This window comes from Ilyonectria robusta, assembly GCF_021365365.1.
Source record: "Ilyonectria robusta strain PMI_751 chromosome Unknown BGZ61scaffold_4, whole genome shotgun sequence".
Classification (NCBI taxonomy): domain Eukaryota; kingdom Fungi; phylum Ascomycota; class Sordariomycetes; order Hypocreales; family Nectriaceae; genus Ilyonectria; species Ilyonectria robusta.
The window spans coordinates 1,277,134-1,304,938 of record NW_025764438.1 but is presented as its reverse complement, the minus strand read 5'-3'; the positions used below and the strand labels follow the sequence as shown (position 1 = coordinate 1,304,938).

The window sequence follows — 27,805 nt, the reverse complement described above, 5'->3', positions numbered from 1 at the left end:
CGATGTGATGTGCGATGTGTGACATTCTATAATTATCCGTAATGTGCAGACGACTCTTGAACATCAGCCTGTCGACCGGAGATGCTCACGTGTCTTGCCTGGTGACGGCCATTTCCCCTTTTGTCGGCATCACTTGGCATGTAACTATCGTCAATCCCAGGCCATCACAGCGTCGCCAGCACAATGCGGTACAACTCTATGAACTTGGTGCAGCATGCCAGAAGCAACCGATGCAATATCTGCAATACCACCCTCCGCAAACCCTCCTCACTGACGCCAGCGTGACGATGCCGCTAACAACTCCTCCGCTCAGCCTCGGTTCACGTGACGCGCCGCTGTGGCTTGTGCTGGTTCCTGTTGAGCGGTGCCTTGGCTAGCTCGCTCCATCTCGTCCATCTCGTTGGCTCAGCGCAACCTGGCTGACTGCTAACTAATTGAAGGTGACGAAACCGTCGCCCCATCAAAGGCCACTTTCACATGATGAAGAAAGACGGTCTATCGTCCCCCATGTCAACAGTCAACTCCACCATCCGTGTGGATCTCGTGAAGTCGCTGCCCGGAGCCTCTTGAGACGTCGCCTACGTAATCGCCAGCGACCGCGTCTCTCCTCCATGCGCATTCCCTCCTCTGCCATCGTCAATGGTCCCCTGGCGTCCCCGACTACCTCGTCATGCCCGAGCATCTTAGCCCCGAGCCGCTGAATGCTCTCGACCCCGACGAACAGCACAGCTTGAGAGCTCTCTCGCGATCTCCCCACCCGTACCACCACCAAACCGCCGACCTCCCGCATCCCTCCGACCGCTTCGCTCGACACGACGGCTCCGCGCACACGGCCAAGCAGGACCATGGCGGGGACTTGTTGTCCCCTACGGCGTACCCTCCCCCGATCGCCAAGGACTCGCCGCAGACCAGCGACAGCGGCTCCGAAGCGGACGACGAGCACTTCTGGAAGGGCCTTCCTGCGCCCAAGTCCAAGCCTCACAAGGGGTTGAGGGGTCTCAATGAACCTCTCTCAGGATCCTCAACGCCGCTGCCCTCTCCCGGCGCGCAAGATGTCGAGGGCGCACGGCTTAGGATTGCGGACAAGGTATTCTCAACGGATGGCATCTCAGAGCCCCGTCGGGTCTTCGATGTAATCCGTCGGAGGAGAGTCGTTGCGCGACGAGCGACAGAGGCTGGCATTGTCCTAGCTCTTGGTGCCATGGTTGCTTCAAACCCCAACGTCTCACGATTATTAGATGTTTGGGGAAAGGGTATGCAGTCCCGTTTCCATGTTTCACCATCGACATCATCTCACAATTTGCAGATATCAAACTCCTCAGTCTCTCTTACACCGGTGTTCTCATCCTCTACCCTCTCCGAGTTACGGCCTCCGCATACCGCAACCGCACTCCTTCACGAAGGATTCCGCTCGAACTCCCAGTGAATTTCGATCCCGCCCCTCTCTTATACCCTCCTGCGATCACCTTGTTCGTATCTCTCCTCGTTTCAACCAACAACCCTGCTGGAGTGCTGCCAAACATCATTCTGAGCATCTGCTCAATCCCGCAGAAACTTGTTCCCAAAGCCGATCCTTATGCCACATACGACGTCGTTTTCTGGGCGCTCACTTGCCTGCCTTTAATCTGGAGCTCTGCATATAAAGATCACCTAGACTTCAATCCCGCGCTCCCATTGTTGTCAGGGGAGACGGCTGTATTACTATATCCCTTGCACCAAACACTGTGTGTGGTGCTGCATCATCTTACCACGACCAGTCTATTGACAGCTGAGCTACAGCTATTATCGATTGCGCTCATCAATGTCTTGCTTCTGGCCTCTTCTCCCCAGGCCTTGGTTCTGAAGGCTCTTCTCTGGGGAGGTGGGCTGGGCGTGCTGCTCTTCTGCGCTCCCGTTATTAGGTGGGGAATCGCTTTAGCAAGGGTTCCGAAATGGCGATTCCGAAAAGTCTCCGGCTCTCAAGATGTGCCCATGTTGAAGAAGATCACGCACTTCCTGTCACTGCGGCGTATCAAGAATGAGTTATTAGGCTCCAACCCCGAGGACGCTACTTATGACACAGCTGGATCATCTGAGGACGAGGCGGGCCCGATGTTGTTTAAGAGACCATCAAAAGTCCGCACATTCGGACCTAGCGAGGTATCACCGGACGCTGACAGCCTCCCCCCTTCTCCCACGGCAGGCGATACGGCCTTTGCGAATGGAAATTCTTTTATGCGAAGACATACGTTGCCATATATCGACAATGTGGTTCGCCGCAACGCGACACATACGCCGTCTGGAAGGAGGAAGCGGGCCACTTCAATGTCGGTCCGGCCATTTTTCAAGTTGACCCAGGGTCAGGCAACTCTGAGAAAGTGGCTCTATGCTGGATATGTATACGCCAGCATTCTGGGCATAGCATTGGTTGGTATCCGTGCATATCTCGAGAAGTTTGCATTCGATGGCAATGAACCTATCGGATGGGCGTTGGGATATTTGTTCGGCGACCTCCCTTGGTTCAGGTTCCAAGTTATCCATGCCAACTTAGAGAGGTGGATATGTCTACCAACGCGACCAGATGACGACGACCGCCAGTGCCACCTGGGCTGGGTGCAACATATCCGCCACAATGATTTTGGAGAAGCTAATACGCGACTCTTAATCAGCATGTATTGGCTTGCCATTCTCATTGTTGGGCTCCTGATCGTCTTTCGCCTGAAGGAAATCTACGAGGTTGACACAAGGCGGAAGGTGTTTCATTTCATGATGGTGGGCATGCTTCTTCCGGCGACCTTTGTCGATCCAACTTTTGCAGCCCTGGCGCTTTCTCTCATCCTAGCAGTCTTCCTGATCTTGGATTTGCTGAGAGCGAGCCAGCTCCCCCCATTGTCCAAGCCAATCGCGACCTTTCTCGCACCCTACGTTGACGGCAGGGACTTTCGAGGTCCAGTCGTCATCTCTCACATCTTCCTCCTCATCGGTTGCGCCATTCCTCTTTGGCTAGCTCTGGCTTCGCTTTCCCGAACCGGATCGGATTATCTTGCTGGATGGGAGGTTCCCACCAGGGATGTAAGCATGGTATCCGGTGTTATTTGCGTCGGCCTGGGAGACGCGGCTGCATCACTCATCGGCCGCCGGTACGGCCGCAGGAAATGGCTATGGGGCGGTGGTAAGAGCCTCGAAGGCAGTGTGGCTTTCGCCGTGGCCGTCTTCATCGGTATCGCTGCCGCAAAGATCTGGCTCACAATCGGCGGCTGGCCCGCCACCGACGAGCTGACCAGCGTCCTCGTGAGCGCCCGGAATGCCGGCATGTGTGCCTCGATGGCGAGTCTGACGGAGACTGTCCTGACGGGCGGGAACGATAATGTCATTGTGCCAGTGATCCTCTGGACATGCGTGAAAAGTCTAGGGATTTGATATATGCCGAGCCACGGCGACGGCGGCGTTTTATGGTGAGCTTGGGCTTGGGCCCGGGCAGAAAAATACAGAAACACGGCCAACGGCCGCATAGAGATTAATGAATGCTCATGATAATTTGCCATATGAGACCGGTTTTGACATCCGGTTCTTACATACACTTGGCCTTTATACCCCTTGAGTTGATAAAATATATTCACGAACTATGCCTATCAGATCTGAGTTGCCCTCTTCTTCAGTGACGTTGTTCAAGTTAATTTTGTGTTGTACATTTATTCCCAGGTTTGCTCCCCTCCGAGACTCCAGTTCTATTTTATAGTTTACACAATGCTATGTCATCGTATCATGACGCTAGGTCTTCAAATATCGCTTCCAGCTCGTCCCTCCTGAACGGAAGACTCAACAATTCAGTTCCGATAGCATCCTTCATGCTGGTGATGATCTGATGGTCGTGGAATCTAGAAATAGTCAGCAAACAACTCGGCAGGTTGGCATTACGGGATCAAACTCACTCCTTTAGCAGCGTGCGGAACGCCATTTCGGAACTGCAAATGAACTCCTCGACCGCCTTGTTATAGACCATGCGGTACTCAACACCCGTAGTCTCAACGCCTCCTTCTTCCTCCATGGCGAGGAGGACCTCGGCGACAAGCAAGCGGAACAAGTTCTTGGCGTTCTCGGGCAAGCTGCGCAGGACGAAGGCGACACCCTCCCGGCCGTTGACACGGTGGGCGTTTCGGCCCAGTAGCTCGTTGACCTCGTCGACGACGTCCAGCTCAACGGCGTAGGGGGCAAAGGTAGTACAGTCGTGGAAGACAAAGTTGAAGGCGGAGCGCACGCCAATGTCCCACAGCAGCGAGAAGTCGGGCGTGTCGGCGGAGCAGACAAGCTGGATTTGCGGGTGGGCGGCGAGCTGGGCGAGGGCAGCATGGTAGCCGGGCTTGCGCAGCGGAGCAGCGTCGATGGAGTTGATGACGAGCGTGAGGGTCATGTCGGTGGTGGCGAGCTGGGAGATGATGGACTGCACCATTGTCGGCGGCTGAGCGAGGGGGATTCGCTGCGTGGGGTCTATGGCGCTTCCGACATTGCTGAGGATCTCGCGCATGGTTGTGGTGTGGGCATATCCATTGACCATGACAATCTTGTCGCCCTTGTCGGCCCTCCTTCGCGCGTGCAGATGCGTCGCAAGCTTGTGCAGCAACTTGCGCTTCGACCCGAACCCGTAAAGACACACGCCGAAGCCCTGCGAGACCTCAAACGTCCACTGAGAGAAGGACTCGGCGTGCAGGCTCTCCAGATACTCGATGTCTGCGGCATGGCGGTCCTGGGTCTCCTTCACGATGGTGAAGTACTCGTCGTGGGTGAGCAGGGCCAATGACGCCAGGGTATTTCCGGACGTCTTGGGTCGGCCTGGTTTGTTATGCGCAAAGTATTGTTCGTGAGGCGGGAGGTCGCGAGGTGGTGTTGGCGACCGGACCTTTCGTGGTCGCCCCTTGGGACGAGGCGTCTTCTTGGATGGCGTTGCTGCTTCATCGACCGCTGACGTCTCCGCTGTGGTTACTCCGTCGCCCTCGGGATCCTCCTCTTCCTCGTCGCTCGAATCGATAATGTGTCTCGCGAAATCGCCGTTGTCCTCCTCGTCCGTGAGTTCGTCGCCGACCACGTGGTGGATGAAGGCCCTCGCGCTCTTCCTCTTCGCAGACTGGTCTGCAGCCTGTCGCATGGGCGTGAGCCCACTCACGCCGTTTGCTCTCTTGGTCGGGGTGGCGAAGTTTGCGGTGCGGCTTGCCTTGGGCGTCGGAGTATCGCCGCCATTCACGGGGGGTTTCACTTTCGGCGGCCGTCCTCGACGCTTCGGTTTTGGCGTATCATCCTCCTTTATAGGAGAGTCTTTCACGGCGATTATTGGCGCCTCAACAACATCCACAGCTGAGCTCGGGGCCTGGCTGTCGGACTCGGTATCGTCGGTCGTGGGTGAGTAGCGACCTGATCGTTGTCGCTTCGTAGGCGTCGTTTCGAGGTCCGACTCCGGGATAGCTTCCAACTCTTGATGGCTGCGTTTCCGCAAGGACCTGGGTTCCTCCAGCTGCTCCGGCACGTCGAGTACCGCCTTTTTCCGAGGCATTTTGACTGATCCAAGCCCAAATCCACCGCAGGGGTCGTCAGATTTGGTCGGTTTTCGCTGTGCAAGGTCGGAAGTCGTGAAGACGGAAATGATGTCGTCGCGCTGGGACGCGTGCAACTAAATTGAATGTGGCGTATTGTGGCGCCGGGTCTTTTTGAGGCGCGAGCTTCAGCGCTTGACGTCGCTAAACTCCCACGTCAATTCACCCTGCTCATGAGCCTCCAGGTTTCGTCGCGATTGATTCACCGGCAACAAAATGAACCTGAATCTTTCAGCGTCTTTAAACATAACTCGGCTCTTCTTTAAGCCGAGTCTATGTCTCCCTCACCACACCGTATCAACATTCAACGACCTCCCAATTCCTCTAGACAAAGTCTTTCAGAACAATGGCCGGAAAGCAGACATCAAGGCTGTTGTGCTAGACAAGGACGATTGCTTTGCGTACCCGGACAGCAAGGAAGTGCATGAGCCATACCAGGTATGTTTCCTTGAGTCAGCTGCTGCTTTGTTTAACTCCGTGTTAACAGCTCATTCCTAGGCTCGCTTTGAAGAGCTCAAGGCAGCATACCCTGGACGACGGCTGTTGGTGGTGTCCAACACAGCCGGCGCCTCTTCCTGGGACAGAGATCACACTCAAGCCGTGGAGGTAGAGAAGAACACTGGCCTTGCGGTGCTTTCTCACGCTATCAAAAAGCCAGGATGTGGTGAAGAGATCATGGAGTACTTCAGGAAACATCCAGAGACGGGGGTGACGCACCCATCGCAGATTGCTGTCGTTGGGGATCGGTTGACAACGGACATGATGCTGGCAAACATGATGGGCGGGTGGGGATTCTGGGTCAAAGACGGCGTGATACCCATAGAGAAGAAGAGCGTGGTGGGTACTAACTCGCGCTCCAAACCACCTGGACGCAAACTGACAAATTCTAGTTTTCAAGAATGGAACGCCCTTTGGCTGCGTTTCTATTCGCAAGAGGTTGTGCGCCTCCTGAACCTCGAAGCATTTTTGAAGAGTAACCACAACAAAAACAGAACGGATTTCACCCTGCCTGCGGATCACAGGGTGTTTTCATCAGCAGGACTAAACGTTCATGGTGAATCAAACACTCCCCGCACACAACATGACGGATTGAACCAGACCGCCTCTGTCCTAATACCCCAAGTGACTGTCAAATGATTGCAAATGGGACTGAATCACTCATACCGAGGGGCAGTTTGCGTGGCACCGACTTCTATAAAACCCTTCCCCAGTGTTCAATTATTTTAATCTCTAGCTCTAAAACAAGCATTCTTGAACGAACTTCCGTTCTCGGGTCTGCGTTGCTCCAAGCCAACCACCACACTATTTAGTTTCCCTTCGTCCCTGATTTATTTTCCCAAAACCTCCTTCTCTCACCAAGTTGGTTGAAGAGTTATCCTTCACCACCAGGGGTTTCTTGCCTCTGCTACCCGATCCCCACCTCATCACCATGGGCGGGAAGGTCTGGACCGAGGATGAGGAACGGGTGTTCTGGGAAGTCATCGTCCCTGAGTCCCCGAGTGGCGCGAACCCCGACCATCGACCCATGAACTGGAAGCAGTGCGCTAAGATGATGCAAGAGATCATGGGCACCGAGGCTCGTCGCGATTACACGGAGACGATGTTGTGTAGGTGCTATCATCCAAGCCTCGGATTCCACTAACAGCATCTAGATGAACATCACTACCAGAGCATCAAGCTTGGTGCGAAGTCTCCCAAGGCCAGCAAGTTCTTCGCCAGACATCTCCGTGACTTGGGTACGTCGCACACATTTCCTCTGCAGACTTCTGATGCTGACCAGCTCTAGCGTGGTACGAGAACAACTGGGGTCCTCGCCCTCCCACTCCTCCTCCTGTGCCCGGCAAAGAAGACCAGGAGTTGCTCGCCGCAATTATCGCCAGGGATCCCGCTGCCAGGGCGTATGTTCAAAACAAGCCTCCGGGCCAGGGCAATCGTCAAGATTCCCAAGACCAACCGACTCTTGCTCCACTGAGGCCCCGCCCCCAGAACCAGGGAGCTGGAGATGATGAACGGTATCAGCTTCCCTCGGCTGCAACCTTCGGTCTCGGTGCTTCTCAAGGTCCATATTCCACTCGGTCGTCCAATGCTGTGCCAGCGCCTCCCCCTAGTCCCATTCCTGTGGACTACAACCCTCGACGTGGATATGGACGCCAATTGGTCTGGTGCGAGCCGAACGTCATTGATCCTGCGCTCATGGGAGGTGTCGCTGCCGGCAACTCTGGCTTCCCGACTGACCATGTGCCTGGCTTGTCCACTTCGGCGTCGTCGACCTCTACACTCGACACTGCAGTTTCCGAGGGCACTGTGACAAGACGGTATCGGCCAATTGCCCCCGCTCCTCCATCATACAATTTGACCAGAGCTGCGGTTCCTCCCGCCAGATACGTTCATGAGGATGTTGAGCAGCGACACGGGAAGCGACAGTTGTCGGCCGATGATGATGTTGAGAGATCGCCTCCCAAGCGGGTATCTCGCTCAACCAACTCTGGCAGCCATCCCACGCTTGAACCCCGACTTCAGCCATTGACTCATTGGCAGCGCATGGGATTCCGTGATGAACGCCCTCCTTGGAGAGCGACTGACGCCCCGGCTACCGCCAACTACCCTCTGGGCCCTTTCCCACCACCGCCCAATGCTTGGCAGCACCCGCCTATCAATGCAAGCGCTCCTCCAGGAAGCGTTGAGACTTTCCGCACTGACAACCAGTACGGTCGCATCCGGTACCACGGGGACGCAAATGATCCGAATCAGAACCACGAGCCATCGCGCGTCCGTTATGATTACTCTTCGCAGACACCCAGCGACGGAACTGGCCGCACCAACATGCCGGTCCGAGGCCATTACGAGCGCGAGCGATATCGCCAGGATGGGGAGGGTGAGAAGAGAGCTTGAAAATGGTGAACCCAGGGAGGAGTCATGTCGCACAGGCGGCTTACATGGTTAGTGGGAGCGGGTTTCAACTAGTGAAAACATGCGGGAGAGTCGAGTTCTGAGAGAGATCGGATTCTGAGGGGAATTCGTTCGTTTAGTAGAAGAAGCTACTCTACTCCGCTAAAATATTCATCTAAATGTATTCCAACATGGCGTGAACCAAACTTGAATGGAACGGATCAAAATCTTGGTCGAAAGCTAGATGGTGGGCAATCGGCTGTGACGCAATTGGGAGTCACCAATAGGTTTACCTCGATGTACGTTTCCAAACGGCGGAACTTCTCCGTACTACACCGTCAGTGCTCGTTCCCTCATCCATCATCCATGCAAACGGTAACACAAACAAGGCGGCGCCGAAAAAACGCCAAGCCGGGATGGTGGGGCCGTCAAGTCCCATGAAATGCCCGAAAGGCGGTGGCCGCCGGCAGAAACAATCCTCTCCAAAGATTTCCCAGAAGCCCATCTGGGTCCATGGCCCGCAACCGCTGCGCAGCTTAAACCCGCGATACCCTCGACTTCTCCCTCCCACCACCCACCATGAACTTCCCGTCGAGCTCGCCCCCGGCCGGTAACCCCGGCCCGCTGCCTCAGCCCGGTGGCCCCCAGGACCCTGGTGTCAAGGCCGTACGTCTTGCGCAGCCTCCCCCGCGCCTCCACCAACAGCTCAGCTAACTATGGCGATGAACAGGTCCAAGCCGCGATGGAGTCTTGTGTGGGCAAGTCTGTCATGTCTGGAGTCATGGGTTTTGGAATGGGTGGTCTCTTTGGAATGTTCATGGCCTCCGTACGTCATCGTCCTGCTCGTTGCTGCTGGCGCAATTGCTAATTCGTCATTCTAGATGTCCTACGATACTCCCTTCCATACGGCCGTCCCTGGTGCACAGCCAACCCCCATCAGCTCCCTTCCCCTCAAACAACAGCTCAAGATCGGCTTCAAGGATATGGGCACAAAGTCGTTTTCCATGGCCAAGAACTTCGGCAAGGTCGGTGCTCTCTACTCGGGTATTGAGTGCGGCATTGAGGGCCTACGAGCGAAGAACGACACCACCAATGCCGTTGCTGCGGGCTGTGTCACCGGTGGCGTCCTCGCAAAGAACGCTGGCCCTCAGGCTGCTGTAGGCGGTTGCCTGGCTTTCGCGGCGTTTAGTGCAGCCATCGAGGTCTACATGCGACAGCCCAGTGACGAATAGACCGGGAGATAAGGGACGAAAAAAAAACAGGCGGCGGGTGTATTGTATGAGTTGTGTAGGCGGACATGCTGTTTGTGGGAGTTATGGATGACCATTTAGAGCATAGGGCTGGCGTTGGAGACGGACTCTCTCCTCTTTGGAATTTGGCCCCTGAGTGTGCATTGGGGACGACAAGACAAGACGATGGATGGCCACGTGTACCATGAGATGTGTATAATACCCGCGCTCAATGATGAGCCGTTCATGTAGAATACAGAATATTTGATGTAAACTATGAAAACCTATGATATTTCCAACGCCTTCTGGAATTCCATTTGCACCTAGCGCCGCGCTTCAAAAACATGATCAACGTAGCTGTAAGAGACAGCCCTCGGTCCATAGACACCCCGCAGGATCCTTTTCGACAATCCTCTTTTCACCTACGACGATTGGTACACGTGAAAGGCACCAAACTCCCAGTAGGCGTTCTTAAACTCATCAGGGTTGTTGGCGACCCAATCCGTACAGTTGCTCGCGCCTGAGAATCCGTCAGTTTTCGGCTCGCAGAGGCAGCTCTAGGTTCAACTTACAGCCCGAGTCGTCCCACACGGCGTACACCAGGTCGCCGCAAAGATCAATGTTCACGATAATGGAGTTGTTCTTGAAGTGGGAGCCGATGTCGCAGTTCGTGTTGGGGAAATCGGCGACCGCGGTGCCCCAGGTGCTGGGATCTGGCGTCTTGTTCGTGATGTCGCTGGGGATGGAGCCTCGACCGAACTGCCACATGCGGATGCCTGCATCTCGCCACTCCATGGCCATGACGCCGCCGCCGTCCGAGTTGAACGTAGTGCCGTAGCTGCTGTCATCGTCGGAAACACCACAGCCCTCGTTGTCGTTCTTCTCCCAGTTGCAGTTCTTCCTCAGCGCGCTGCCGGTTTCCTTGCGGCGGACGTTCATCGAGCACTGGTCGGTAGTGTGCAGCGTCATCTGGTTGCCATCGGTGGCATTGTTCGTCGCCTCCATGACGTCAATCTCGCCGTTGTCGGGCCAGTTGGAGCGGTCGGTTAGCCAGAGAGCAGGCCAGGTCCCGCAGCCATAAGGCGTGTGCTTAATATCGAAGACGAATAAGCCATTTTCGTACGTGTTCTTGGACTCGACACGGACGGAGAAGCGGCCTGTAGAGGCATCGGGGTTGTCTCCGGGGCCGACGGAGGTGTCGACTCGAAGGACTGCAGAGTCATTCGAGGCATAGGTCAAGTTCTATGCGGTGTAAGTTAAAGCCTATGCATAACCTAGATAGATACGGAGTAGCTTACAAGAGACTCTGCCTGTTCTTGGGGAACATAGTGAACGAAGCCATTGGCTGCAGAGCGACAAGTTAGTTTTTGCAACGAAACAAGCCGGGTGTTTGCTTGGCGGTATTCTTACTCGGATCATATCCTGTAAAATAGTTGAATTGGTCAAAGAAGGTGTCGCCCGAGTCTAAATGTCAATTAGAAACAGGACCCAGAGAACATGTTAATGGCGAACATACAGGTATCAACTAGGCTATACGACAGCGTGGTATAGTTCGGATAAGCATTATTCTTGGTCACGGTGACAGCGACGGCAATGATGATGGCCAAAATGATCAAGATGCCAGCCACAACACCAAACCAGATCCTCTTTCGCCAGTATCGCGGGTTCCACCATGGCATGCTGGTCTGGACATGTCGGACGCTGTCGCCGCCCCCTCGGTTGTTGAGCATGATTTCGTCGTACGCTGGAGGCGGGTCGCCAGGTTTGATGATGTGCGGAGGCATTGCAGGCAAGTGAATTAAGCTGGTTTTATGCCTTTCGAATCGGCAATGGATGCGGTGCCGAGTGCCACTGTGTCAGGGGTCCGGAAGGAATGCTCGGGTCGCGATAGCGTTTTAGTGTAGGACGCTGGAACTCCTTTTGTTTCAACGAGAGAAATGGGCAACTTGAACCCAGCACGATCAAGGCAAAAGAGCTCGAGGTTTAGAACTGGGGGAACTGGCCTGGTTTTCTTATCTGGAGCTCTCAAGACGGGCCGGCTCGATTCGCCCACACACACGCGCCCACGCACGCACGCACACGCAGGCATACGCATCTCGTATGGAGACCTCCACGCAACTGCTTCTGCACGACTTACAAGTCTCTGGCGGGTGGGTGAATGGGAAATACCCACACACACACCGTCGTTATCTCCACCGCTGTATCCACACCCACGCCGTGGTGGACCGTGGACACCGTCGCCGATGCTGCGCCCCCGGGCGTGACGGAATCTGTTTTGTGATGTGATAGACCCGAGCGAAGCAGCAGGCAACAGGTAACAGGGGATTTCACCAGCGGGAGCCGAGAGTCGCGGGAACACGAGAAAATCATGCAATTCGGAAATAGCCCACCGTTTTTATTTTGAGGCGCAGATCTCTGCGCTGGAAATAGCACGAACTACGGGGAAAGGCGGCGGCGGGCGCCATCGACGTCGAGTTGCCTAAGCGGGTTTTTTCGATGTGATGGATCACACACTATTGGCGATAAAAAAAACCACACGAGACGCGTAATGCACGATTCTAAACACCATGAATCCATCCCTGGCGTTTGCGTTGCTCCACCCCGCCGCCTCGGCGACCGCGGAAGGGCGGACTAACAAATATTTTATCTGATGTTTGCTTCTTTTGTGGGTAATTGGCCCAGCCTGTTCGTCATTCTGCGCTATCGACCTGTTCTAGCCCGCAAGGTCGGGTCGGTAAATATAGACGAACGATGCTTAGATATCAGATATCGCCGGGGGTTCGGGGGAGTTGTCTAAAGTCCGATGCTTCGTTTGTCAACTGTCCCGGTTGACAAGACTTTGCCAGGGATTGCCTCCTTTCATGATGTGCTGGATCCGCGTCTTTGCCCAACTGCTCTTGATGCTCTTAGACGTGTTGATAGCCATCTAAAAGAGCCCGACAACCTGCAATCATAGAATTGGCAGGGATCGAAACCAGTTTTCTCCATTTCGGATCCACGATGAGCTCCCTAGCGATGCACAGTACGCGTAACCAGCCCTTCGAGGAGAGTGGCACCATTCATTCCATTCCTGACGGCACTCGACCCTTGAGCTGTCCAGCGCATGGACAATACACTTAGCCCAGTATTCGGTATTTACACGTAACATGCCCATAAAAAAAGCTTGGCAATTGTTAGTTTACAGTAGACGAAGATGGTTGTTTTATGTGCGCAACTAGTGTACAACCCTGGGCCTCAACTCCCGTCCGCCCCCAGTGCGCCCACTTCCGCTTGGAATCCACGTCATATACCCCAGGTTCAATATCCGCAGATGAAATTGAGTCGATCATTGAGGTTTCGGAGGCAGCCAATTCATCTTAGACGCTGAGGGTGGTCGAAATGGCCGCGACAGCACACAGCCAAGCGCTCAGATCTGTCGTCACCATTCTGGTGAAGTTGACCCACAACCACTTCTTCATCATGCCGACGTTCGTCGTGCCCTCGGCCTCTGTAGTTTCGTCCATGAGAGCCTTGAGCTTCCATGCGACCGCCGGCACCCACGCGAGGTGCCCCAGAGCCAGCGCAGCGGTCCCCACGTACCAGCGGAGCGACCCGCGGCTCTGGAGGATGGGACGGTAGAGATAGATGTTGGCGAGTGAGGACCAAAATGTGACGGCGATCAGGCCAACGACAGCCGAGGTTCCTCTGACAAACATGCCCCTGATGTATGACGGGAGGACATCGTTGGCTTTCTTCTCGTCGATGCGCTCGGCGAAGATGCCGATAAAGAAATCCTGATCCTTTGAGTACCAGAGCGTGCATGTCGATGAGATGAGGGGCGTGACCAGGAGGAGGGTCCGCGGGTTGAAGAAGGCGCCAGATGCCATGATGATCAGCTTGGTGTTGCAAAATTGTTCTGTTCCAACTTATTTGATACGCACTGGAAAAATTGACACGATTGTGCAACGAAGATGGGCGGAAATGATGACGGACTTGGTGAGCTGTAATAAGTACTTTTGTTGTTGTCACCAGCCAGGCCACAGCTCCATTTGAACTATCCACAGTCAAGTCGATCCATAGCGGTCATCTGATTATCCTCCAAAAACCATCCGAAGACAAAAATGCGAGGTTTGCAAGTTCGCATCAGGGCCATGTGCATGGTGACAAGTCCCATCTTGGCACAATGATTCCCGACTCGCTCCGGTTCTCAGTCTTGCAGTAATGTCCCGCGATGCCAGAAAGCCTCCGACCGTGCATCAATTAGCAAATGAGTTCCCGGATAAATTATCCATTTCCCACGTCAATTTCCCCTTCGTCGTATGATCTCGGGAGCTGCCGGGCATATTCCGAGTAATTCTCTCACTCTATTGCACTCCGTCGATGGCATTTCGTCAACTAGGTAGCAATACTAACTTGAGACGCCGTCTTAGCCATGAACCACAAGTAATCCCCTTTTTTATCAGCACCTCAAAATTAAAACCGACTTAAGTCACATATATCTTTAATTCGGGGATGAACCAGCGGCTGAGGAGGCACTAAACAACGACCGTGAGGGCAAGCCCGTCAACCAGTAATTAAACAATACGTTTCACATTGGCTCTATCTCCACTCGAAAGACCGTGGTACCGAACGAGATCCTCTCGCTTTCGCTTCATCCTTTGACATGTCACATTCGCTAACTGATAATATATTCAGTTATCGATCTCAACATCTGGTCATCTCTCAATTGAGTTGCTGGTAGGCTAGCTCACACACCTGGACCCAGCGACTCCCCATATGAGGTCAGCGCTCTTACGCTACTTTCGTCTCCTGCGGCAACAGCGTAATCAAACGGCGTCTGTCCCGTGACGTCTTTCAAGGTAGGGTCGACCCTCTTAGTTGCAAGCAATAGCTCAACTATCGCTCCGTGACCCTTTTCGGCCGCACATGACAGCGGCGTTCGGCCAATACAGTCTCTCCCGCCCGGATCGACCCTGTGAGTCGCGAGTAGCCGCTCAACCATGGCTATATGGCCACGTCCGGCCGCATGTTGAAGTGGCGTAGATCCAAAGTTGTCTTTCTGATCTGGATCAACCCTCTCGGCCGCGAGTAGTTGCTCCATGTACCATAATTCGTCTCGGGAAGCCGCTGCCGAGAACGCTGTGGATCCCACGATATCCCTGACATCGACAACTATTTCATCTCTGGCAAATAGCAGCTCGAAAATTGGGCGGTGCCCACACATGACTGCATGGTGGAGAGGCGTACGACCTATGTTGTCAACCTTGTTTATGTCGATGTCATCCACAGCAAGTAGCACCTTTACTACCGAAAGCTTGTCTCCTATGACAGCATAAAGCAACGGCGTACGCCCGCCATCTAGCTTCGACTTTTCAAGATTGCTGACTGTTTGCTGTGGAGCATCCCAACTAGTCATTCTCGTGTTGTGATCCACATAGTAGGGGCGCTCGTTAGGTGCTATTCGTCGTTCCCAACCTTCTGGTAAGTTGGTGTCATATCGAGGGTCAGACCATGTTGTTGTTCCCGAGAAATGATTGACATAGTAAACTTTGCCATCTTCACTTTTTGCCCGTTCCCACCCTCGAGGTACGACATACTCTTGAGAGTTGGGGTTCGCACCTTGTTCAAGAAGTAGTTTGACTGAGTCCTCTTGAGCCCCCTCGGCGGCAAATGAAAGAGGTGTCCGGCCATTCTCCACACCACTCGCCATCGAGTCTACCTTTGCACCTCGACCAAGCAATAGCTTTATGATAGCGATATGGCCATTCTCGGCGGCAAATGACAGTGGTGTCCTACCATGTCCATCTTCTACATCGACATGGTGCTGGCGGTCTAAGAGCATAGTCACCGCCTCATCCAGCCCAAAGACTGATGCGTAATGTAGACCTCGGGACTTCTTGCCAAGCTGAAGGGTGTAGCTAGGGTGTGACCAGCTCAGCTTGCCAACCAACAGTGCTTGGAACGATGCTTCCACTGCTGAATCACACTCTAAAAATTCCATAAGTTCTAGAGGTGGAAGCGAAGCCACGACAGCATGAATTCCTAAGTAATGTGAGGCATACTTGAATAGGGGGTATTTATCTAGACGCTCCTGGAAGTCTTTGTAATGGACACAAACCCCATCGCGAAAGATGTCGAAGCAGAGATAGGTAAGGCATACTCTTGCAATGTTGACATGGGCCGCGTTCTGAATCCACGTTGCTTTTGAGCGCCGAAAATATTCTTGGGTGGTGAAGTGAACCAAACGGATGATCTTGGTGTGTTCATCCACGGTAACCAGCCCGGCGCACACCGAAACTATGTCATCAACATGGGGCATGTTCTCTTTGTCGAACTGAGGCTCCCCTATCTCGACTGCGAGGGCGTGTTGAAGTTGCAGGGTGGTTAGTTCGGTCTCCGAGCAGACGATCCATGATACAGCTTGTTTTGCAAGATCCTCTTGATCTTTGATCTGTCCTTCAATTCTCTCCACAATACGGTCATATGCATGATCATATGCATTTGATCCGGTCGAAAGCTTCTGTAGTGTTGTACGTACAGCCTTTGGGACTGTCTTTCCAATCAATGAATCTAGATGAAGCTGCGCGAGCAAAAACCTAGGAGAGTCAGTGGTGTCCTGAACACGTATATGGGTTTACGTACATCCCATCCACAGCTTCGACGATTTTGGTCTTAATTTCATCCTGAAGTGTTTGGTTCTGGAGCACAAATCGTGGGAGTCGAGACATGTTACCATCGAGATATGCCAAGACATCTTCAGGACTAGCACGAATCTCCAATGATGCGCCCTCCGAAAATTCGTCCACAATCTCTGGGATGAACCTTGAGGTTGCGAATATGTTGACTCCATGACTAGCTTGCAAGTCAAATAGTTCTGAAAGGAGCTTTCCACGAGATCCATCGACTTTTTGGCATTCGTCGAGAGCGTCAACAACGACAAAGACCCTGGAATACATATCCGTCACCAGTTTGAGGGCTTTGGAGAGTTCTACCACTGATGGCCGTGTCCCCTCACCCTTGTGTCGTTGGTAGATGGACTTCACAGTGTCTGGAAGACGGGCATGTTTCTGAGAAAGTTGTCGGACTAAACTCGCAAGGAAATTTTCCATCTTCTGCTCGCCCTCTCGTCGAAAGTTGCAATAGAGGTAAGCCAGTCCAACAGAGGTATCGTCTCGGCTTCGGTCAGCCAAATCGTTGATCACAACTGATGTGAGGATGGTCTTGCCGGCTCCTGGGATCCCAGGGCAAAAGAGCGTCTGGTTTTCAGCCTCGTACCATGATTTGTACTCCTGGGAGTCCAGGAGCCACTGTCCTGTACCTCTCTGGTGTCGACGGGTGGAGTCGGTCTGCTGGCTTGTAAAATCGACCAGACTCAACCAGTTCAAAGCCAGGGCGCGCTCTTCAGCAGTTTCCCGGTCGTCGTTTTGAAGCTCTAGTCGATTAATGCCGTCTCTTAGGTCATTCTGAGACCCATGAAAGAGAGTCAACTGGTCCTTTAGCTCTTGGATCCCATCGTGGTTGTCTTTAGAGTTGGTTTGGACGAGTGCGATCAACTCTGCTAACTGTGCCGTATTCTCCACCTTGCTTCTGTGGATATCCGCAATCAGCTTGCGAGAGTTGTTGGCCAAAGCTACTTGTAGTAGGCCAAGTTCACGGTGGATGATGTCCATCAGCTTTCCCAGTTCCTTCTCTTCAAAGGGCCATTTCAAGGTCTCCGCAATCTTCTTCAGGCCTCTCTTTGGCTGTAATTTAACCGCCATTATGGTTAATACAGCCCACAGACGTCCGAGAGGTGCGCCTGGCTCCTCCAGAGCATTTATTGTGCTTTGCCACCTCTGGCCTTCCTCCGAATCACCAGCTTCATCTCTCAGCTCTTGAAGAATTTGTGTGCAGGCTCGTATCTCCCCGCGGAGTTCTCGACGTTCTTTCTTTGCTCCAGAAGCAGCGTTGATGTACTCAATGACGCTCGTAGACAGCTGAAGCACCGCGATAACGCTTGCAGCAGCACCGAGTGCTTCCATGGCCTGTAGTCACGTTCACCACTTACCGCCCAACATCCAGAAAGGTCGCGTAACTTACTCTAGCGGCCGTAGGGAAAATGACGATTTGGCTCTATTCCGCTATCGAGCGTTGGTGCTGATGCAGAGAGAATTGTTTGTTGGAGAAGGGAAGTTCAGCTCTGGATAAGGCTGCAATCATCAGGCGGTCAATGGCTGCAGTATGCACCTCGCCACAAACCCGTCACCTTGGGCAATGTGTACATCACAGCCACAACAGTACGCATTCCAAAGCTCAAAAGCCGAATGGATTCCAGTATTGTTTACGCTACTTGAAATTGTACTTGGAATATTGACGCGAAATAATCTCTGCTGGAGGTGTCAAGTACTCGGCTGAGTGAGCAGGGCTGTACCTCTAAGGATTAAATTCTCCCAAGTAGATTCTCGCTGCATTACAGTCTAGTACCAGGTGTATGCTTAGCAGTTGAAGCATCACACGGCGCAACATCAGCTGCCATCATAGCCAATTCCCCATTCGCAGCCAAAGCTTGCCACCGAAAGCAAGGCAGCGGATCCGCAGGCTTCCCTCCAGCGATAGCCACGCCCTTCACTGTCATGGTGATGTATTCGGCGAACTGAGCCCCGTACATGATGTTGGTTCCGGTTTTGCTGTCCACGATATCGCTGACATTCAACTGCCGGCCCTTGTTGTCCGGGCCGGTCCCCAAAACTCCATCGGAGATCTTGACCTGCAGTCTCAAACCCATATTCTTGTCAATGTCTCCCCTCTGCCAGTTGAACGTACCCTCGGGGACGTCAATCATGTTCTCGCCCGTTCCCTCGACATCAAGCTGGAAGTTGCTCGTGGAGAAATGATGGATGTAGAGCGCAACCGGGTTGGCAATCGAGACAGAAGCACCCTTTCGAGCGAGAGCGTTGATGGCGCTGCCAATCTGGATGAGAGGCGCGACTGTTAGCGCATCCATGTCGTTAATTTAGAAGGTAGACGATTGGAGGGCTTACCACAGGGTCCGAATTGCGCTTTGGTTGTCCGTAAGCCGAACAATTGATGAGCTTCGTCTGATCCGTGATGATCTTTCCGTCCTTGTCTTTGCGGATAACAGTACCCTGGGCTGCAATATCCACTTCAGCCGAGAGTGTGTTGTTCCTCTGGACGAGGTGTGCAATGGTCCCAGTTGTGGTGGAAACATTCCACTTGTTCTCTGCGTTATACCTCTTACCATGCCACCAATCCGACGGCTTCATCTCGCCTTTGAAGTCTGGGTTCATAGCCAAATACAAGGAGTTGAGCTTGTCAGGCTGATTCTGGACCAAGAACTCCCAGTACTACCAGAGGGTTTTTTTTTTTAGTATTTTACCATGCGGTACGTACTCAAAAGATGGACTGACCTCAGGACCTTCACAAGTAAATGTGACTGTTTGGATGTTCCCGTCGTCGTCCTTCTTGACAGACCACTCCAAATACTCGTCCTGGTTGTCCCTGGTGCTGTCGGCTTCCTTCCATCGCCGAGGCGCATTGGGGTAGCGGACTCGTACCTGTCGCAAAATGAGCTGTAGTTCTTTATGAAAGGAGCTTAACTCACCAAGTTTGGGAATCCAATCCAGGTAATAGCTGCCGGCTGCTGCGAGACATCGTAAGCAGTGACGGTACCGTTGAAGAACTGAGGGAGCTTGGTACGGCCGCTACGTTGTCCGGATTCGTCGTCGCCCGCAATCTCGAAGTCCATCCAGTCGGAAATCTTCTGAGACCATGCAAGCTTCTGTGGGTCGGTGAGGCCGTCGTCGACATCAGGATACCCAGGAGGATCGAATTTGGCAAGCTTCTGGATGCTCACGGACATGTTGGAGATTGTTTGAAGATTGATAGAATGTCAAAAGAGGGGGATTGGAGTGGATTGTGCAAAGTGGGCTCTAATGGAATCACCTAGAGAGAAGATAATCGCTCTTATGCTCGAGCAGGATCTACTACTCTCAATGATACAAGAATCACTTGATGTCCGTCCCAATCCTGCAGTGGCTCCTGGAATGCCAGCTGTTGAACTCTTACCCCGCCTTGTCACCGCTTCTAAGACGATCACATTCTTGAAATATGGTACATTGTACTATGCAGGGAGAAGCTCGTGTAATGTTTCAGCAAGCCACGTTGACGCCAAGACAACCAATACAAAAGCGTTCAGTCCACTAGGAGGCTCTATATGTGCATAATCCAGTCACCTGAGTTGTCATGGTATCCGAGAGCTGCAGGTATGTCGTAGGCGGACAAGAGCAGAACCAGTAGTTTACTGGCACGTTCGTCTATCAAGTCACTAGTGCTGAGCTTAGGATTTGCTTGAGCGGCCCGAGCCCAATTCTGTGGCACTCTAGATAGCGGGGAGGAGTACTGCCGGCATGAAATGTTCCAATCATCAGCTTGAGAGATAGGATTACATGCTGCAAGACCCCGCCAATGTCTCAGCCTCATGTGGAAACACCTGGAACTATTGAGTCCCGCTAGCCACTCAAGTTAGACATGCCAGAGCCAAGGGAATGGACTAAACTGGATTCTTCTCAACGCCCGCGTCTTGTCTTTCCTCTGCGTCTCAACAAGCTCTATGTGCATCTCAACCAGCCCAGAATGCTACAAGTGTCCTCACCGCTCCGGTGTTTAGAATGGGCAAATCGAAATGGCTTTTTGCGGCTGAAGTAGTACATACCAGTATCGTTAGTGCTAGGGGGCTTCAAAAGCGGCCCCGCGTCTGACCCGTTCCTCCTAGACTCAACATATGCATGCAACCACCTCGATTCTGCCTTGGCTACACATGTAAGATTCCCAGAGAATTTGCAGGGATGTTCTCTCTTTATTCCTTCACCCTATCTGCACATGCCGTAGTTTCCTTACTGAGAAATCACGGCCGACACCTCTGACTTGGTTAAATCCGGTTCCTAGCCTATATATGCTGGAGAAGGAAGGAATTAGTCTCCCACCACACAACCGATTCCTCGCACAATCACAAGCAATCGTCTGAGAGTTGCACTCCCGTCCAAGGACATGCCTCCCCCTTTGTACTACCGCGAGTTTACTCGTAATGGACTTGACGACAGGGATCACCTGGCAAGCCAGGACTTCTTGAACGCCAATTTTGTGGACCATTTCGGCAAGTGGTTGCAAATGGGTGACAATGCCTCCATCGACACCTTCAACGACCTCATCACTGTCTTCTGGAGTGAGTACATGTTGCTTGCTACCCCAATGGTGTATACTCACGATTGCAGATCAGTCAAAGGCGAAGCCGCCGCCGGTCGAGCTGCATACGTTCATGGTAGCGGACGGTAGCGCTGTAACAGTCGGAGACGTGCCAAAGGAAGACTGGTTTAATCCACACATACGACTAGTCGCCATTGTTCACTCTACCGGGAACAATAGCAGTGCATTCGACTTGTCGACGAAGGAATGGACCCTTTGCATTGTCGGCTCGGCCTTTCTATCAGACAGTACCAAGTTCCTCCAGGTTGCTTCATGGGACGGGCTCACTTTCCGCTTCTACCAGGTACAGTACAAATTCGGGCGTGTTGAAGATGTCTACCTCACTGACTCATGGGACCAGAGAGATAAAATCAACGGAACAAATACATGGAACTACTTTGGCAACTCAATGGATGCTTTTGGTGCCAATCAATACCTTGGCCCATTCAATGGCCATGTGAATGGGGCTTGCGTCATGAAGGAGCTCCACGCGTAAGTTTGATGGTCAACAAGAAGGATAACTACTAAGTTCTGATTCTAGGCCCTGGATCCACTGGTTTAATAAGAGTGCGACTATCGACTTCACCGCCTGTTTCACCGACGAAAACAACAAGGAGTTCATGGCAGCGCCATATCTCACACAACCGGGTGGCGACATCCTTTCTCAACTGACCGAGGGTCCAGATGTTTTGGAAGAAATGATCACCGATGGTGTCAGCGTATGGTCCGTCCGACGAGTGAAGAACGACTTTTTCTCTCCCACTGGCCTCCTCGAATCACCGAAGAATATTCCGCGATGGGCAGCGCATCTGTTTCTGACCACTACTGTCAACATGGTGGCTGCCAAGATGAACCCCGACGACAAAAGCTTCAGTATTCCGTTGGATCACTTTTATGACAACGAACTGCTTAGTTCTAATCTTTTCAATTTATTAGTACGTCCTACCCGACAGATATTTAAAACATGCCTTTGGCTAACGACAGACTTCCACAGAGTGACGCCCCAACATTGAATGTCTCCGTCACCGAGGAAGATTACCAGACCGCTGCCAAAGCACTGGGTCTATCCATCCTGCAACGCATCAATGTCGTCAAATCTGAGTCAAAGCCCCCAGGTTACGTGGAACTTCCACTTACAGCACTTGGTGGAGACGAAAGGGAGTACCTTCCAGGTGAGAAGGTTCTTGCATTCAGAGTTATTCTTCAAGACAACGAGGGCCAAGCTCAGTTCAACATTCTGCATGCCTCAAATGAGGATGCCCAAGGCGTTGCGAAGATGCAAACGCTGAAGAAGCTTGGTCCAAACAAGTGGCTTGGCTTGTTTTCTGCCAACACCTTCAACGCTCTCATGATGCTCGACTTCTGGAATCCTATCTATTCGTGGAGACGCGGTATCTTGATGCAATATGTTCCGCAGAAGACAACTTGGAATGGCACAACCTACGACTTGGATGCGCAATTCATCACCAACGTCACCAACTCATCCTACGTGAAGGCTGGGATCGCGGACAGCCCAGAGTACCAGTTCATCCAGCTTCTCAAGCTTGATCTTGCTACACACCAGCAAAATATCGCCAAATATTTCGAGGCGATAGAAGGTTACCTTGGAGGAGAGGAAACCAAGGCTGAAGCCCTGGTATCCTACCTTTCTCTAGCGGAATCGCGGCGACGCATCTACCGACCTCTACCGCTTGATGAGTTCGACTCCTCCATGCCGTACGCATTGAGCATTCCGTACGACAGTCCGTTTCTGGAGATGACAGCGGAAGGAAGAGTCCAACCAATGCCGGCTCGTGGTCAAAACTTCCTCCTCGAGTGGACACGCAATCTCGCAAGTGTCAATCCAGAGCTCGTTCCAGTTATTTCCTCTGAGCCAAATGGACCTCTTTCAATCGCACATCTTCCACGACCGTCGCTCTTAGTCCTTCCTTGTCAAGGCTCATCGAAATCTTCCACCGCAGTTCCAGCTAATGGCGGTTGTCCTTTTGTCAAGAAAGCCCAAGCCAGTGATGCATTGTCGCTCACCTCGAACGCTGTCAAGTCCCCGGCCTATCCCACGTGGGAAGATGATGTACTTGCCCTATTCACGATACCCTATTGGATCCCTGAAGCGAAAAGAAAAGAGGCAGGTAAGGATTGGGTCAAGGCCATGAATCACTATGGATCCTTGGCACTCGACGATTACGGTGCCGTGAAAGATAGCATCGAATCCATCTACCAACACCTCCGCTCGAAATCCATGCCCATCACCGCGGATCCGCAGGACTACTGGCCAGAAGAGGCGTTGGAAACTCTCCGCACTTGGGCTCACAACGGGTTTCCGCTGAATTCATCATCCGTTGTTTATCCCAAGGTAATCATCCCGAAATCACCGGAGCCTATTCCAAACTATCGCGTTCGGCGGGACATCATGAGCCTCAGTCCAGAGGAGCTCGCCGTCTACCAGTCCAAACTTGAGAATGTCTTGGGCGTGGGCGAACTTGGCTCCAAGTGGCAAGAACTTGGACGAATTCGTAAGTTCACTCAGTGAGGGCGTGGCCTGGGCAGCTAAACTAACCAATACACAGACGCACACTGGTGTCTTCACTATCAGGAGGCAACTTTCATGTGGCACCGAGCCTACTTGACATACGTCGAAGAACTCATTGACTTTCCGATCCCTTATTGGAACGGCTATGGTGTTGATGCAGTGACTCAGGACTCCACATTCGCAGGTGTTCCGTCCGTCTTCTTTGACGATCACTACATCTCCCCAGAGGATCAGAAAACCCGATGCAATCCGCTCAAATACGCCTTGTCTCTGGACGGCGAGTCGAAATTTCCTGGAAACCGCTATGTGACGCGCTACCCCTTCCTTTCGGAAAGAGACAAGTCTCCTGAGTGGGCCGAAAAGATTAGTCTCTTCAAATTGTACCACGAGCAAATCACCCATGCATTGAGCCAGTCGACGTACACCTCCTCAAAGACGGCAGAATCTTACGGGAAACCATGGGCATTTATTCTAAAATTTGGAGACAATAATCCAAATGATTGGTATCCTCACCGCTTCGACTTTGATGGACTCTTTGAACAGGTTCACGATAACTTCCATGGCTTCATCGGCCCAGATATGGTAAGACTCCCAATAATGATCTATTAAACCTCTGCACATTCTAACAATGCATTAGGCGGACAACACTTACACGGCATTTGATCCCATCTTCCTCTCGTACCATGCCAACATGGACCGCCTCGCGGGCATATTCATGGAATCTCACCCTGGCAGCCAGTATACGTCAAGCTTCCCCCTGCAGCCCTTCATGGACAATGGTACCAAAGTGTCCTATGATGATCCCCGCAGATGGAAATATACCACCATTGGCGACATGGCCAAAGACACTCGGGCTTTGGGGTATATGTACGCTCCGCCCCTTTCCAAGGATGTTTTCACGCCACCAGTAGTGTTCCCTACACCGGAACCGAGCGGCGGCCGGGCCATTAGTTTGCCTGCAGAACAACCTCAAGCAGTAAATGTCTCGGCAAAGCTTGCAGCGGCCCCGGCTACTAAGAAGGTCCCTTACGTGGTATTCTCTGGCGTTGGCTGCACTGATTCCAGTTATCGAATCGACGTGTTCACACCCCAAGCCAAGTCATTCGCAGTAGATGTAGTCGGCAATCCAGACTTCATCGGGCAGATCACTCGTCTAGGGATGGGCCCTGGAGCAGCCAATTCTGGACGGCGGAGTACGCGCCGATGTCAACAGCCTGAAGCATCCAGGGTGTTGAGTGCAGAAAGGGTTGCAGATAAACTACGACAGGGAGACGCCGAAAATGGCAATGTCCAGATCATTGTCACCAACTTGGAAACTGGCGAGATAGTCTCTGCTGATGACTATCTGAAAATGCCGGGTTTCGAGCCGAAGGTCTTCTGGCTGGATACGCAGAACTAAGGGCAAGGAATTGCACAACCACGCCCAGGAAATCAGGACTTTTTCTAAGATCTTATTCTTCGTCCCATTATCTCAGGGTGGCATACATACATGTAGCAAGAATCGTTGGGGACGATCCATTCACAATCACCACTCGCTTGTCTTCCTCTCATAGTTCTTCTAGCTCACTTCCAGTAATCACATCACATTTCACGTCTTTGGTATTAATCTATTTTGGAGTGAAGATGACAAAGGCCGATAACCGATAATTCATCCCGGTCGGCATGAGGCTCGATCTCAATCCCGTTGCCAATCCCGCTCCCAGCCTCGTGCTGAGAGCGACTACCATCAGCATCACAATTGACACTGACACATAGGCAGCTTATTTGATCTCCAACCGCAGTGCGTCGTACTGCACATACACAGAGGACGGCAACAAAGCTGACTCGTAGTCAGTAGCGTTATACGGCAGACTCAATACGATCTCGTTCTCGCCCTTTTTGAGAAGACCCGCGTCAAAGACAAACTTTTGCGCAATGTTGTAGCAGATGACAGCAGATCGAACCGCACACGAACTGCTGTGATAGTATCTGCCATGTCAATCGTTAGCAAGTGTTGCTTTCACACACACAATTCAAGAATCGACTTACGGGATGACCCAGGGCTTGAGGTCCTTTCCGTTGACATTCACGGTATACTTCAGGTTGGAGTGCGGCTCCGAGGCATTATACACATCCGTGTTACCAGCCGCTGTCTTGGCGCCCGCAAGCTGAACAGTGAACGTCGCCTTGTCCTTCCGTCGGATCTGCGAGTCCTTGAGATCAAAGGCGATGGTCCAGTTGTTCACGTCGCCGTTACCCACGTACTCCTCGGTCCGCACCGAGTTCGCGCGCCCGCCAAAGACGCTCCAGTGCACGTAGTTTAGGTCTTGGCCCACATCGCTCTCGCCGACCTTGAACCGCACGCCTTCGGGGAAGTCGTTGGGGAAGTCGTATGCAGCCCAGTAGATGCGGTACTGCTCCGGCTGGAGCGGGTGCTCGGTGTCGCGCTCGTAACCGTGGCGGTATTCGCCAGACGACTTGTCTGGAGTGCCGATGCGCCAAAGTTCCTTGCCGGCGGCTTCTTCCTTCCACGTCACTTTCGTGGTCTCTGTCTTCCCTGACTTGATCTTAATCTTGTCCTGTGTGAATTGCCCAAAGACGCCATCGGCATAAATAGTCAAACGGTATGTGCCCGCCTTGACCATGGGGATGCTGGCATAGCCGTTTTTGTCAATGTCGCCCCAGTACTGATATGCCGAGGTATCGAAGACATTGTCCTGGAAGTCAACGCCTTCCTGAGCGAGCACTGCAATGGCGTTCTTGGCACCCTTGGGGATACTGGCTTTGAGCTTAAAGGTACCACGCTTCTTCGATGTCACATAGTTGGGAACATGCTCGGCAATGGAGTCGTAAAAGTCGGCGTTCCACTCAGGGTCGGCATACTGCACGGCGTCGGCGTGAGCGGTCAGGATATCAGTGTCGGCGGGGAAGCTGTTGAAGTGGAAGTATTGCTACTATTTGTTAGAAAGAGCCGTCATGTGGGTTTCTGGGAGACTTACAGGTCCAAAGGTTCGGTCAAAGCCGTTGGTAATGTTTGGCTGCGGTATGTTAGCTCATGCTCAACTGACAGTGCATAGCCACTCACCGTCTGGTCACCGTGGTGGTTGGAGCTGATGTAGTTGTAGACAATTCCGTCAACTGTGAGATCCGAGTGCAAAGGTCCGCCGAAATAGGTGTCCTTGGTGTTCATGACCATCCAAGCTCCGTAAGTCTTGCCGTCGTCGGTGTTCGAGCCGTCCGCAAACCTATCATGTCCAGGTCAGCCAGCTCTATCAATGTCGCTTCTAATTCAACTTACATTCCATAGGCTGTGACATCTCTCCATGTATCCTGGAAAGTGTACTTTGTGAAGTAATCAGACTCCTGTTGAACGTAGGCATCGTTCGGCGCGGCGCTCATATCCCAGGTCGCATCCTGCACCACGACCTGGCTGGCCTTGGCCGCATTTCCAGGCAGCGGCGCATACTGATTCTCGTTTGTGAGGAGATGAGTCCAAATGTTGCTGTTCGGGCGGAACAGAGTGCGCATCTCCTGCAGGTTGCGCAAGAACGGCGTCGTCTCATTGTGGTACGCCACTCTGCTAAACGTATGCAGGCCCGTCTCTCCGTCTCGAAGGAACCAGTACTGCTGGAGGACTTGGCCGGTCTGAGTATAGGTGTCGGACATCATGATGCCGCCGTAGTCGGTGCCGGAGGAGTCGGTTCCCTTGAACAGCTTATAGGTTGGATTGACAGACCCGGGAGTCCAGAATCCGGCCGGGGTGCAGTAGCAGTCAAGGTACGGGCCCTGGCCGGTGGCTCCCGAGCGTGTTCCCAACAGGTTCTGCCCATCGAGAGTGAGGGTGACGATGGAGCCTCCATTCTTCGCCACGGCAGCATAGAGCCGGTCGTTGGCGATGACGAGGTTGGTGTCGGTCTCATTTGCTGCCAACTTCGCGGCCGCCCATTGGGGTGCCTGAAGCAGCGAGACGAGGAGAGTTGTCGAGAGCTTCGGAAACTTCATTTTGCTGGCGATTGACAGGGATGAAGGGAGAGCTTCCAGGGCTGCTGATCAAACCCCGATTCGAGATGCTCGACGCGACCTTATAAACAAGATGCCTCCCCATTCCCCGTCCCCTTCCCCGTCCCAACCCCACAGCCACCCCCATCGTTCGTTTGTGGGGGAATTGACCAGACGGTCTGGTGAGCCAAATCTCTGGAGTAGCTCGTGAGCTACCCCGTGGGGAGCTGCCGATCGCATCAGTTCAGGTTTAGACGACAACCCAAAATGGGGGGACTCACCGTCAACCCTCGGCCATCGGGCCAAAGAGGGCCGAAACGACCGGGAGCCAAGAGCGGACTATGGCACAGATCTGGCATGCCGCAGTTCTGGTGGTGCGGTTCCCAAGGCGGTGG

At 53.0% G+C, this 27,805-nt stretch overlaps 11 protein-coding genes across 11 annotated transcripts; 5 read left to right on the top strand and 6 right to left on the bottom strand.

Annotated features, from left to right (window-relative positions):
- Positions 1-670: 670 nt before the first annotated feature.
- BGZ61DRAFT_474338 (uncharacterized protein) lies at positions 671-3,399 on the top strand (the record flags this gene model as incomplete). Its single annotated transcript, XM_046248564.1, has 2 exons — positions 671-1,253; positions 1,307-3,399. 2 exons carry the CDS (start codon positions 671-673, stop codon positions 3,397-3,399), a joined length of 2,676 nt encoding a protein of 891 aa, XP_046108468.1.
- A 213-nt stretch (positions 3,400-3,612) lies between these two features.
- On the bottom strand, positions 3,613-5,647 carry BGZ61DRAFT_384019 (origin recognition complex subunit 2-domain-containing protein). The gene is made up of 2 exons (XM_046242693.1): positions 3,912-5,647; positions 3,613-3,857 (listed from the first exon to the last, which is right to left on the bottom strand). The coding sequence occupies exons 1-2, from the start codon at positions 5,522-5,524 to the stop codon at positions 3,743-3,745; spliced, it is 1,728 nt and encodes a 575-aa protein (XP_046108467.1). The 5' UTR covers positions 5,525-5,647; the 3' UTR covers positions 3,613-3,742.
- A 133-nt stretch (positions 5,648-5,780) lies between these two features.
- BGZ61DRAFT_344999 (mitochondrial PGP phosphatase) lies at positions 5,781-6,541 on the top strand (the record flags this gene model as incomplete). Its single annotated transcript, XM_046239753.1, has 3 exons — positions 5,781-6,002; positions 6,063-6,401; positions 6,455-6,541. 3 exons carry the CDS (start codon positions 5,781-5,783, stop codon positions 6,539-6,541), a joined length of 648 nt encoding a protein of 215 aa, XP_046108466.1.
- Positions 6,542-7,612: 1,071 nt separating this feature from the next.
- BGZ61DRAFT_445064 (uncharacterized protein) lies at positions 7,613-8,948 on the top strand. Its single transcript, XM_046245032.1, has one exon. The coding sequence runs from the start codon at positions 7,758-7,760 to the stop codon at positions 8,454-8,456; it is 699 nt and encodes a 232-aa protein (XP_046108465.1). The 5' UTR covers positions 7,613-7,757; the 3' UTR covers positions 8,457-8,948.
- Positions 8,949-8,951: 3 nt separating this feature from the next.
- On the top strand, positions 8,952-9,949 carry BGZ61DRAFT_413926 (Tim17/Tim22/Tim23/Pmp24 family-domain-containing protein). The gene is made up of 3 exons (XM_046243316.1): positions 8,952-9,119; positions 9,184-9,279; positions 9,335-9,949. Exons 1-3 carry the CDS (start codon positions 9,033-9,035, stop codon positions 9,683-9,685), a joined length of 534 nt encoding a protein of 177 aa, XP_046108464.1. The 5' UTR covers positions 8,952-9,032; the 3' UTR covers positions 9,686-9,949.
- On the bottom strand, positions 9,950-11,750 carry BGZ61DRAFT_445060 (concanavalin A-like lectin/glucanase domain-containing protein). The gene is made up of 5 exons (XM_046245031.1): positions 11,199-11,750; positions 11,093-11,146; positions 10,981-11,027; positions 10,255-10,924; positions 9,950-10,202 (listed from the first exon to the last, which is right to left on the bottom strand). Exons 1-5 carry the CDS (start codon positions 11,464-11,466, stop codon positions 10,105-10,107), a joined length of 1,137 nt encoding a protein of 378 aa, XP_046108463.1. The 5' UTR covers positions 11,467-11,750; the 3' UTR covers positions 9,950-10,104.
- A 1,288-nt stretch (positions 11,751-13,038) lies between these two features.
- On the bottom strand, positions 13,039-13,548 carry BGZ61DRAFT_344370 (putative integral membrane protein; the record flags this gene model as incomplete). Its single annotated transcript, XM_046239696.1, has 1 exon — positions 13,039-13,548. The coding sequence occupies one exon, from the start codon at positions 13,546-13,548 to the stop codon at positions 13,039-13,041; it is 510 nt and encodes a 169-aa protein (XP_046108462.1).
- An 860-nt stretch (positions 13,549-14,408) lies between these two features.
- On the bottom strand, positions 14,409-17,682 carry BGZ61DRAFT_528933 (uncharacterized protein; the record flags this gene model as incomplete). Its single annotated transcript, XM_046253334.1, has 2 exons — positions 14,409-16,257; positions 16,304-17,682. 2 exons carry the CDS (start codon positions 17,680-17,682, stop codon positions 14,409-14,411), a joined length of 3,228 nt encoding a protein of 1,075 aa, XP_046108461.1.
- A 428-nt stretch (positions 17,683-18,110) lies between these two features.
- BGZ61DRAFT_345467 (uncharacterized protein) lies at positions 18,111-19,520 on the bottom strand (the record flags this gene model as incomplete). Its single annotated transcript, XM_046239791.1, has 4 exons — positions 18,111-18,611; positions 18,682-19,005; positions 19,069-19,215; positions 19,263-19,520. 4 exons carry the CDS (start codon positions 19,518-19,520, stop codon positions 18,111-18,113), a joined length of 1,230 nt encoding a protein of 409 aa, XP_046108460.1.
- A 3,165-nt stretch (positions 19,521-22,685) lies between these two features.
- BGZ61DRAFT_344216 (uncharacterized protein) lies at positions 22,686-24,831 on the top strand (the record flags this gene model as incomplete). The annotated part of the gene is made up of 3 exons (XM_046239677.1): positions 22,686-23,415; positions 23,470-24,014; positions 24,070-24,831. The coding sequence occupies 3 exons, from the start codon at positions 22,686-22,688 to the stop codon at positions 24,829-24,831; spliced, it is 2,037 nt and encodes a 678-aa protein (XP_046108459.1).
- A 180-nt stretch (positions 24,832-25,011) lies between these two features.
- BGZ61DRAFT_164371 (galactose mutarotase-like domain-containing protein) lies at positions 25,012-27,501 on the bottom strand. The gene is made up of 5 exons (XM_046237500.1): positions 26,710-27,501; positions 26,497-26,656; positions 26,411-26,449; positions 25,461-26,362; positions 25,012-25,400 (listed from the first exon to the last, which is right to left on the bottom strand). Exons 1-5 carry the CDS (start codon positions 27,411-27,413, stop codon positions 25,193-25,195), a joined length of 2,013 nt encoding a protein of 670 aa, XP_046108458.1. The 5' UTR covers positions 27,414-27,501; the 3' UTR covers positions 25,012-25,192.
- Between the last annotated feature and the right edge of the window lie 304 nt (positions 27,502-27,805).

Bases quoted from the DNA above. Each gene is read 5' to 3' on its own strand.
- BGZ61DRAFT_384019 (XM_046242693.1), bottom strand. From the start codon at position 5,524: ATGCCTCGGAAAAAGGCGGTACTCGACGTGCCGGAGCAGCTGGAGGAA. The intron at 3,858-3,911 runs GTGAGTTTGATC...GACTATTTCTAG, and splicing joins TTCCGCACGCTGCTAAAGGA to ATTCCACGACCATCAGATCA.
- BGZ61DRAFT_445064 (XM_046245032.1), top strand. From the start codon at position 7,758: ATGGGAGGTGTCGCTGCCGGCAACTCTGGCTTCCCGACTGACCATGTG.
- BGZ61DRAFT_413926 (XM_046243316.1), top strand. From the start codon at position 9,033: ATGAACTTCCCGTCGAGCTCGCCCCCGGCCGGTAACCCCGGCCCGCTG. The intron at 9,120-9,183 runs GTACGTCTTGCG...GGCGATGAACAG, and splicing joins AGGACCCTGGTGTCAAGGCC to GTCCAAGCCGCGATGGAGTC. The intron at 9,280-9,334 runs GTACGTCATCGT...TCGTCATTCTAG, and splicing joins TTGGAATGTTCATGGCCTCC to ATGTCCTACGATACTCCCTT.
- BGZ61DRAFT_445060 (XM_046245031.1), bottom strand. From the start codon at position 11,466: ATGCCTCCGCACATCATCAAACCTGGCGACCCGCCTCCAGCGTACGAC. The intron at 10,925-10,980 runs GTAAGCTACTCC...TACACCGCATAG, and splicing joins AAGAACAGGCAGAGTCTCTT to AACTTGACCTATGCCTCGAA. The intron at 10,203-10,254 runs GTAAGTTGAACC...ACGGATTCTCAG, and splicing joins CGTGTGGGACGACTCGGGCT to GCGCGAGCAACTGTACGGAT.
- BGZ61DRAFT_164371 (XM_046237500.1), bottom strand. From the start codon at position 27,413: ATGAAGTTTCCGAAGCTCTCGACAACTCTCCTCGTCTCGCTGCTTCAG. The intron at 26,450-26,496 runs GTGAGTGGCTAT...AACATACCGCAG, and splicing joins ACCACCACGGTGACCAGACG to CCAAACATTACCAACGGCTT. The intron at 26,363-26,410 runs GTAAGTCTCCCA...AACAAATAGTAG, and splicing joins TTGACCGAACCTTTGGACCT to CAATACTTCCACTTCAACAG.